At 40.0% G+C, this 11,193-nt stretch overlaps 1 protein-coding gene across 13 annotated transcripts in view; it reads left to right on the forward strand.

Moving 5' to 3' along the window:
* Positions 1-11,193, forward strand: part of caska (calcium/calmodulin-dependent serine protein kinase a) — a 135,471-nt gene that overhangs the window by 99,272 nt on the left and 25,006 nt on the right. For all 13 annotated transcript variants that reach the window (XM_007571414.2, XM_007571413.2, XM_007571419.2 and 10 more), the window contains one exon: positions 8,956-9,033. In XM_007571414.2, the coding sequence (XP_007571476.1) occupies positions 8,956-9,033 (78 nt within the window). The remainder of the gene's footprint in view (positions 1-8,955; positions 9,034-11,193) is intronic.

The raw sequence follows: 11,193 nt of genomic DNA on the forward strand, positions 1-11,193 counted from the left end.
TTTATATATATATATATATATATATAAAGTTAAATACTGCTGTTTTAAAGCACAGGAACAATATATAAAGGGAAATAATCTGCAGTGGAACTAGTACATTTTTTAAACAATATTTAAAAATTATTGACTTAAGTTAATATATCTTCCTGAATAGTTTTATATAAATTAGTTTTTAAGATTTTTGCTCTAGAAAACAGCAAAAATGCTCGTTAAGATTTTATGTTTTTGCAGTGAACCTGCAACTATCCACACTCACACTTGTTATCATCCATCAACACTTTTCCTGTCGTAGTTTTTATTTTCAAGTAGTTTTTTGTTTGTTTTGTTTTTTTTTGTCGACCGGTTCTGTGCAGAAAAACCCTGAGAGAGAATTTCACTGGCTGCATCTGACTGCAGCACCTCAAACCCAGGATGAGATCATGGGAACCGAACTGACAGCAGTTTGATTCGTGTTGTAAATGAACCAGACCTGATTCCCACAGGCAGCCAGCGTGTGCATGTCTGAGCACAGCCTGCTGCCTGTCGGGCCTCGTCGCCGTCCGTCACTGTCGGGCCGCGTTTTCCGCACAAACACGTTTCATCTCACAGTCCTTCGGCCGTTGAGGAGTTTTTTCGATCTCGGGGATTTGACGCGCTGACAACAAGGCGAGTCGCTCCGCTCGTCTGTCTGACCGTGTTAGAAAATCTAATTGTCTTTGCTCTTCTGTTGAAAACATTTACTGTCAAGTCAAGTCCCACTAAAATCCTCATTTATCTGCAGGTTTTACGTCAGTCGTCGTCATGGTGAACGACACTTGTAGAGGATTTCTTACAAATTTGTAGATAAATAAAACAACACAAACCCTGGAAATTGGTTGCAGCATTTGGTTATCCTCATGCTTGCTCGCAGTCTTTCTCTTTATCAAACTGTTTTCATATTTAAATAACAGTATTTCATACACTAGACTAAGATTTAACTTCTCCATAACTTTATCCCTGACCCGTCTGAAGCCGTTTTAACAGGACGACTGCATTTCTACTGAATTTACACTTTGTTGGTCTTTCTCTTAATGTGCTACCTCTGCTAAATAATCACATAATGTGCTGCAGCCTCGTCATAAAAACAAAAGTAACAATATTGTTATTTTTACTGGGTTCCCAGCGGTCTGGGTGGGGCCGTCAGAGACGATCTGGCATCTCGTTAAAGGGGCAGTATTATCTAAAATTTGCTTTTTTATAGCTGTACTTCATGTTATAATGTTACTCCCTCGTTAAAAACATATTCAGAGTGTTGACTTGATTCTTTCATGTATTAAGGCGTGTTTGAGAAACCCTTAAATCTCCCATGGCAACCATTGAGCTGTGATAAACGCCTGGGTGGACCTAGCCCCGCCTTTGAGACGCAGATTCTCCTCTGAGCTGCAGTTTCCAAGCTTGTGAGCATCCCTTCCTATATAAGTCAGCTCCTTCAGACTAGCCAGCAGTAATTAGCAAACACCTGGTGGAGCTGAGCATCAGCTGAGCTCATTATAGGAGCTACTTCTCAGTGCAATGCTGGTAAAAACGTTGTTAAAGGGTTAATAGAGGAGCCATCTTGTGGTGACTTCCTGAAGGCAGAGTTTCAGAAAGAGCAGGAGCTTCTTAAAGAGACAGAGGCCCAATTTTAAGCCATAAAATTCCAAAGCCAAATTTTGTTTAAATCATATTTGACATATACATAATTTTTATAACATCTGAAGTTAAGATAGTTACTTGATTGTGCTATAGGGTAGCACTAGATGCCTGGAAAACATACAATACTGCCCCTTTAATCCCCTTAGTGCTGTGAACAGCCAGCCAGCTGCTCTCTGCTGCTCTCCATGACTCAGATGTGGACAGAGGCAACTGCTGACCCACCAATGCATCACCTCCTCACAGACCGTACTTCAGGAGTAGAGCAGACCTTACATAAACACGTCTTCGCCTTCCTTTCCATTTTCTTTGCTCAGCTGAGTGTCCAGCAGCAAGGTTTGGGGTTTACACTGAAAATGAGACTGAGACCAGTCGACCTGTCTGCAGTTTGTTTGTTCAAACACTTTTATTTCACAGCCTAAATTCTTTTAGGAATTACGTTTCTACAGCACTAACATTGAGTCTATTCAGTATTTATGTTTATTTACCAGGATGGAGCTCGAACAGTTTTCCTTATTAGAATATTACTAATATTATGTGTTCTTGAATCCAGCTAATGAGGCCTAGCCAGTGCTGTATTAAAACGGGTAATGTTCATCATCTATTTTAAATCCTTTCTTAGACAAGCCACTAAAAAGCGATCTTGTTAGCATGTGTGCTTCCTGCCGCTGGCCTCAGTTTGACCAGGATTCGGTCAGAGCGGAGTGGCCAGCGGAGGAGAAAAGGTTAACCACATGAGATCAGCTCTTGGTATAATTGTGAAAATTCCCGCATTGAGAAGTTAATGTTGTTTCAGAATAACTGATTCCCTTCTTGGTATGATTGTACAGTTAAAACCAAATGCTTTCATAAACTGTATCTTTTTTTGTTGTCTCTGTTTTGGTCTAAATCGGACTGAAGTTGTTGTGTTTCCATTACCAATATGTGTAAACTTAGTCGATTATTCGCTAAAATAAAAAAACCCCACACAATTGGGATGTTCCCATTAAATATGAAACGCAGTTAAAATTACAAGTGAATGTGCTTGTTTACGTGATAAGTCATTAAAAACCACGCCACACCACGATCCTCTAACTACTTCCTGTCGCCGTCTCTGGTGATTAGCCAGTGGCAACATCCTGTTGGTCATGTGACTCATGCGATGCAGAAAAAGGGTTTCAGTTCCAGCCCAATTTCCATACGGACAAAAAAAACAACTCATCCCAGCAGCAAAACTTTTTATCCAAAACTGAGCTTTTTTTTTGAAGTTGGTGTTTCCATTGAGCAAATTTATTTTTGAAATATCAATTTGCACAATTATATGGTCAATGTAGATGCAGCTAATCCGAAAATAACGAGAGAAAAAATGTCTTCATTATTATTATTATTATTATTATTATTTTATTTTACTGTTTTCAAATTCAGATTTTTTTTTTATTTGATTCTTTTTACATTTCTTTAATATTTGGTGTAACTTCCCTTCAGACTGTCTGACTTGGGTCAAACATTTCATTGACTTGCATGTAAATGTTTTGAGGTGACAGTTAAGGGGTTGACTCCTCACAACAATTAGCTGTTTTGACTCACTCCTCCTGAACTTTGCATATTCTCTGCTTTGTCGGCCACTTTGTTCATCCAGACCTTTTCAGCTCTGTGGGACGTAGATGAGAGGTTTTCGCAGAAGCCCTGAGATGCATTAGACATGTTTGCTTTTACTTAGGAAGTCTTTTTTTTCCACCACAATTTTCAAATATATCTGCAACTTCTAAGCTTCTTTTATTTTCATCTTTTTTAAAATAAAAGATGGATATCTTTATTTAAAAGATGAATAAAGATGAATAAAACATTAGTTCTAGGAATCCCACCCTTTGTCTATCCGTTGCAGCAGGTCAGTGTGGTTTCACTCCAGTCCCTCTCGTGGCAAAATAAGCCACTCAGATATGTTTTTTTTCCTTCTCACTTCCATTTCTGGGCAGGAAAAAACAAACAAACGCTTGGCTAAGAAATGAGAGAAGGATGTTTGGATTGTCAAAAAGACATGATGGAAAACCTTCCAGGAAGAAATTGTTCCTTGGGGAAAAGGCTAAATGCTTTTCTCCTGGCAGATTTCTATAAAGTCATCTTTATAGTATAATATAGGGATCAGAAATCTATAAAGTCATCTGCAAAGGGGGGAGAATGTCAGACTTTAAGAATATGTCTGTAAAAATATGTTTTTCATTTGCCTTTGAGGGCTTTGATTTTAAAATGATCTCCTCTGTTGTAGCCGCTTTGTAGCTAACTGGGCTCAAGTTGCTGATGTTTTCGGTTCCTCTTGTCGTCATCTGCTTTGTGAAGTGCACCAGTCCCCCCTGCAGCAACACTGTCACTTCCTTCCCATACAGTTTAGTTTTCTGTGCAACTAAACACAGCTTTAGTTTCACTGTGATCTTCTTATACACAAATATAAACTGCTGGTTTCTGTAAATATACATTTTCATTATGCTTTTGTATTATTGTATTTGATTGAAGTGTAGCTTTCAAATAGTAATCCTATTGATTGAACTGAAACAATTAATTGGATTAATCGTGATTAATCAATAATTGAAATGCTCGTCAACTAATCTAGTAATCAATTAATCGTTAACTGTAGTATTCAGACTCAAAAAGGGCCATTTTGCTGAAAGAACAACACAGTCAGAGCAGTAATGAAGACAAAACTTTACAAAGAATAAACTTAATGGTTTAAATAAACAAAATCAATTAAGCTCCTTTTATCTAATTATTAATTGGTTAAATTAAAAAATAATCAAAGGATCAGCCCTACACTGTATTTATCTTAAATCAGGCTAAAAGGTTTGAGCTTTTCTCATGTTGATGGTAGAAGATTGTTTTAGCTGCTTTTGCATATTTGCTACAAATGATCAAGTAGGCGTTACATGAATGCTACATCACTGCATTTTAGGCAATGAAATGTTTTTCTTTTATCTAAAAAAGAGATTTTTTCTTATTTTCATCTTTTAATTTATTTCTAATATTATCTCAAAAAAGATTTAAGTTGTTAGAATAAAGATCTGCAGAATGTGCCAGTTTTTGTATGCGATTAAAAGGCTATGTCGATCTTATTGTTTACTAAAATAATCGTTGGTTCGATGAAGTCTGATATTTTCCTGCTGAAGCAACACCAGGCCAGCAGGGAGCAGACGTTATTTGGATGGAAACCAGTCTGACCAACCGGGCTCCACTTCACCATGTTCACTGCTCTGAGCAGGACATCTGGAACAAGCTCAGCTCAGTTTGAAGCCTGATTACTGGAAGCAAAAGCTCAAAGCCTGGGCCTCAAATCACAGTTTCACTAGTTTAACTTTCCTTGCGTGCAGATTTATCCTCCCAGCCTGATAAATAGGGAATCCTGTGTGGCACACAGAGAGAGTTGAACAGAGATGTGTGGGCCTTCTTACAGGCTGAATAGGTCAAAGTGTGTTTTTGTGTGTGTATCAGTGTTGGTGGGAGCTGCCGATGTCTCCTTTTAGCTTTACTTTGCCCCCCTCGCTCCCCCGGCTTTAAGAGAGGGGGGATCAGAGCAGGATGGGACGGAGGAGAAGGAGCCCAGCTTTGGTGGGAACAATGATGGCTGTTGTCGGGCCTCGGTGCCACTCGCTGGCAGCCGCCGCTGCGCTCACACATCCTGCAGACGCCGCCGTTTGCGCTCCACTGGTGTTTCTCTGCCAATCGCTCGCTGCTTTCGGGAGCCTTGTGCGTGTTTACGTCCCGCTCTGCTCTCTCCCGACGTGTGCGCAGGATCGGCGTTTTCGCCAGGCGATGCCTCGAGGTAAATTTCAACGCGTTCCGTGTGTGTGTTTTTGGTGTGTGACGTGTTTAATGAGGAGCTTCAGTCGAGCACATTTATGTGTTTCTCTCCTGCCGCTGCTCTCGGTGCAGTTCCTGAGGCTCCTCTGGGCTGACTGAGGCAGAGACACGACTTACCCGCGACTGAATCTCTGTTTACACCTGTCAGTGTTCAGTAATGAAGATATGTTGTTTTCATCTCAGAATATATGATGCCGTTTTGGCTGAAGGCGCACAGATTGAGTCATAAGAGCGCCAGGTTTTTGCAGAAAGTAAACAAGTCATTCTGCTTGGGTAAAAAAACATATGAGCTCCTATCTGCAGATGCCAGCTTTCCGAAGTTGTAATCTACTGATTACTTTTACACTTTAGTTTATTTTGATGTAACATGACTCGCACTGATCAGGTGGTGATAATAACACGGTGTGTCATGGTCCCTGTTAGCGGACGACACATATTAGTGAACGTTTTCCTCTCAGCGTTGATGTTTTAGAAGCAGGGAAAATGAAGAAGTCTGAGGATTTGAGCGAGTTTTTGACCTGAGTGAAGTCGGGTTAAATCTGTGTCACGCCTCTGTGCAGCAAAACGTTTTGTTTGTGCTGCTAGCATTAGTCAATGTTTCCAAAGGTCAACCAGCCAAGCCACATTTACAAAATCCAATGAAATTTAGCGTCAATCCACTGTGCTACCAATAAGTTGGTTTGTGTAGCAAAAAATGATTTTGTGCCGTTATAATTTTTAAGGTAAGATGAGGTCAGCAGAGATAAACTGAAACTAAAATACAATAATAAGCTAGTTTACTATTGACACCAAATCTGCATGATTTTTTTTTAAATGTGGAAACATTTTGTGATATCTTTAAAATGATAGTGGCACAAACAAAAACATTTTTTGCTGCAAAAGCCAAATTAAACTGTTTTATTTAATTTGAAGAAGGTGGCAGGAGCGGCAGCTTCAGGTGCTGATTGGTCTTGACTAGACGACTGAGTCTGACTTGGAATCTACCATATATCCTGATTTTCATATCTATTAAAATCGTTTGTCTGACCACACAGTTATGGATTCAAAGCTGAGTGATGAACCGATCTAAACCTAAATCAGAGTATTAGATTCTTCCAGAATATTACAATTCTGTATGTAGTGACTGAAGCCAAGCAGACATTCTTGAAGACCGTTCGCCTATCATACAAAACATCTGGTAATGGATCATTAGTCTGATTCAAGTGGAGGACTACATCCTAAAGGATAAGCCAATGCAATATCAGAAACTCTTTGTTGTGTTTATGAAACCGTTCTTGCACTTTTTTTAAGGACGTTTTGTCAAAGAATGTTTCACTTTGTCAAATGTGTCAAAGTTCTGCCCACTTTGACCTGAATTATTAAGGATTGCTTTGCCACTGTTGTCCTTTTCCTAATATACTTTCCGGTGCCACATCCTAGTACAGAAAACAATGACTAGCCGTTGGACCAGGTCATCTTCTTTCACTCCTTCGTTGTCCGGATCAAGCATTAAAAGAAAGTCACGGGTCGGTTCAACCATTCAGTTAGCATGTCCCAAAGTTTGGAAATCAGTAATATCTAAACGAACTTGTTTTCCTGGAAAGTTTGCAGACAAAGTCAGCACCTCACACTGTTCTTGAACCGTTTTCATGGTGTAGCATTTAATGCTTGATATGAAACCAAACATTCACTTTGGGTAATTTTCTTGATGCTACATCCGAGTTGAACCGTCAAACCGTCACAATCTGATCTTTGTTGAAACCTCTCCAAACTGCCCACAACATGACGTCTCTTAATCAGAAACCACTGATCTCACTTCCAGTGGTCATGATCATTGATGTATACAGTTCAGACTTTTATCTGGACCGGTGCTTGCATGACTGCGTTAGAACTGGACACCCCATTCCATTGATCGGTTTTGGTATTTTTTCTTCATCAAAGTTTGAATTCCTTTCTAGCATAGTTCTGTCTTTCTCCTTTGACAAGCACAAGTGATTCATAACACTGAGAGGCATCAGAAAAATAGTAGCTTGCTTTCTGTGCTGTGTAATTCATGTTTAGGAATGCTACAAGGAAATGTCAAACTAGACGTTCTAGTTTTGAAGCCAAAGGAAAACACCTCTTGAATTTTGTTGCTCTTCTGTTTTCACACGAAAGCTGTCAACTCTGAGAAGACTGTGCTCTGCAACTGGGTCCATAAATATTCCCAACAGATATCCAGAATTCCTTGCTATGCTTCCCGGTTCTATAAGGCTACAAGTCTACCCTTCATTATGAGAGCGATGTTGATGTGTGATCTGCTGCAAATCTTTTCTAGAAAACTGTCAAAAGTTATTTGCTGTAGGCATTAAGTTGTCCACATCTGTTCAGTGAAATGTGATGCTGCTGCTGTTGTTAGAGAGAAAACACAGGGGCGTTGGGTATCATTGCACTGCCTGGTACAAACCTCTGTTTTTCTTTGAGAGTGTGCGTGTGTGCGTGTCTGCGTGTCTGTGTGTATGCGTGTGTGTGTCTGTGTGTGCGTCTACGACTGTGTGCACTTATAGCGGCACACTGTCTGCCAGTGTTCTGTGCTGCAGGTCAAATGAAAATTACATGCTGCTCGGCAAACATCACACGCTCGTTCCTTTTTCATGTGATAACGGCTGTGTCACTCGGCCGTGGTCGTCTGCGTCCGAGGTCCCAAAGGCCGCTCGGTTTTAATTTGAGCCACAGCTGCTGGCTTTGTCTCGACTGCCTTTCAGGGCTGATCTGTCCCTTTATGACACCTGCACCAGTATGTTGTTTTGAACCATTTATAATGACTCATGTCCTACAAGCAGAGAGGTGAGAAGTGCTTATTGTCAACAGATAGCTCTAATGACGAAATGATGAATTAACAACAAGCTCTTCCAAAGACTTTTTCACCGTTTCTTTTTCTTGCAATAGCAATAGCCTTGTTTGTGCAGACATATCTGCACAAACAATACCTCTGTCGCACTGGAGTCTTTCTAATCATTTGATTCTCAAACGCATGAGAGCTGATCACCAGTTGAGCTGGTTGTTTGGTATTTTCTGGACTAGATTTGCTATAAAATGTTCTTAATCTTACTAAACCGATTTCATCCTAAGTTATGCAAGCACTTTGTCTACGCTGATGAAAATGTACTCACCTCAGCTTGCTTGCTTGTTGGGATGGCAGCATAGCAGGGGACCTTGCCTTATTTTCTAAATAAAACAGTAACTATATGACAACTTGGGGTTCACAATGACTGGGTAATTTGTTGTTGAACAATCCCAGACTGACAGGTTAAATATGAAATGATAGTGACGTCTCAGCAAAAGTAACTTATCCCAGCCTGACACAGTTCGACACAGAAGGAATCTTTGTGGAAAAGTACATAAAATCTGAGGGGCAATGAATTGTCACACTCATCTGACATGCAAAGAATGAGTGGTGTAATAGATGGAGCCTCACTTTCGACTGACTCGCTCACTGGCTTCCTGCTTTCCTTTCAGCTCTACGATAAGATCAACACCAAGTCGACGCCACAGATCCGAAACCCCCCCAGTGATGCGGTGCAAAGAGCCAAAGAGGTGACTGAGCACACACTTCTCACTTTCCCCTTTGACTGATCATTTTGGGTTTTTGAAGGTTTATCAGAAACAGCAGCAGAAAGATGTCAAAGGGACCATGTGTTTGTAGAAAAATGTAAGAAATGCTCAAACTGGTGGAAGGATAGCAGCAGGTCACGTTGACCCCCCGTTTTAGCTGATGCTAACAATTTAAAACTCAAACTGTAAATGTTCAACTCTCATGACGATATAGTGAGATTTTGACTTTTAATGCACAGGAGACTGTTGAATTGGTTGGCTCACCGGAACAAGATTCAAGTTACTGCAGTAATGTTACGTTCGCCCCAAGCCCACCAAGAGTGTTTTTGATTTTACTTCATCAATTGTAAATGCTTTCTACAATCTAGTGTACATTTACTTACGATGAGTCGATACCAAATACACCACATTAATGAGGAAACTGTTTCACAGCCTCAGGCATTAGCACATGCTAACACGTTTAATGGATTCAGAGAAAGCCCTCTTATCACAACAGAATGACGTCTAACGAGCACTTTCACTGCATGAACTCTTCTGGTTTGTGATAAGACATAAACATTACTGAAGTAAATTTATCAAGCCTGATAACCACAGCTAAGATGCATTGTTGATTTACTTCCTTATGATGGGGTGGTACTATGGATATTCCAGAAACATAGTGCACAATCAAGTAACTGTGTTACCTTCATTTTTATCAAACATGACTTAAAAGACATATGACTTCAAAATTTGACACCTTGAAATTGGACCTGTAAGAAGCTCCTGCTCTTTCTGGAACTTATTACAACAGCATTACAACAACGTCCAGTAGATGCTGAATTGTACCAAGTGTTTGCTAATTGCTGCTGCCACTGGTCTGGTGGACCCTAGTGGAGGTATTACGAGGGAGGGATGCTCAGTAATGGGGAAGCTCAGCCAGTGACTGCAGCTCCAGCGAGGAGCTTCTTCGAAAAGGCAGCGCTCTGTTACACCACACAGCCTGGTTGCCACAGGAGACTAAAGGATTTCTTATGCTTGAAAGAATCAAAGCAACACCCCATGTGTGTTTTTGATTAGAGAATAATATTATAACATCATGTAAGGCTCAATAAAGTTAATTTTGCAGAATACTGTCCCTTTAAGAAGCCAAGCTTGCTAGTAAGTCTGACATTAGCATTAGCGTTGTTACTAAATCAGCTAAGCCTGGATACAAACAAATTCAAACACCATAGAAACCTCTTTAACTACGTCTTATAACAACTTTTTCTCAGCTGATGTATTCATTCATATTTAATTTCATATGAATATAAACTGGACCCTGACATTTACGGTGGTTAGGGACCACAGCTACCGGCAAACGGCTAAAATCCACAAATACCTGAGAGCCACTCTGAGGATGCGTGTAACTCCCTGTTTTAATTGTTCAAACACCAAATATACCTTAATCTTAATCAATACCCACAGTGGAAACTATCTTGGCAGTACTACACAAGCTAGCATACAGTCTGCCTTTAAATATTAGCTACAGAAAGCTAGCATCTACAGTCTTCCTGTTGATATTAACTGCAGAAAGCTAACATCTACAGTCTTCCTGTTGATATTAACTGCAGAAAGCTAACATCTACAGTCTTCCTGTAAACGTTAGCTACAGAATGCTAGCATCTATAGTCGTCCTTTAAATATTAGCTACAGAAAGCTAACATCTCGTCTTCCTGCTACAGAAAGCTAGTATCTACAGTCTTCCTGTTGATATTATCTACAGAATGCTAGCATCTATAGTCGTGCTTTAAATATTAGCTACAGAAAGCTAAAATCTACTGTCTTCCTTTAACGTTAGCTACAGAAAGCTAACATCTTGTCTTCCTGCTACAGAAAGCTAGCATCTACAGTCTTCCTGTTTATATTAGCTACAGAAAGCTAACATCTACAGTCTTCCGTTAACGTTAGCTACAGAAAGCTACCATCTAGTCTTCCTGCTACAGAAAGCTACCATCTAGTCTTCCTGCTACAGAAAGCTAACATCTAGTCTTCCTGTCAGTATTAGCTACAAAAGGCTAACAGTTTTTTCTATAAATACTAACTACAGAAAGTTAACATCTACAGTCTTCCTGTTGATATTAGCTACAGAAAGCTAGCATCTACAGTCTTCCTGTTGATATTAGC

Source organism: Poecilia formosa, unplaced genomic scaffold (genome assembly GCF_000485575.1).
Source record: "Poecilia formosa unplaced genomic scaffold, Poecilia_formosa-5.1.2 Scaffold280, whole genome shotgun sequence".
Classification (NCBI taxonomy): Eukaryota; Metazoa; Chordata; class Actinopteri; order Cyprinodontiformes; family Poeciliidae; genus Poecilia; species Poecilia formosa.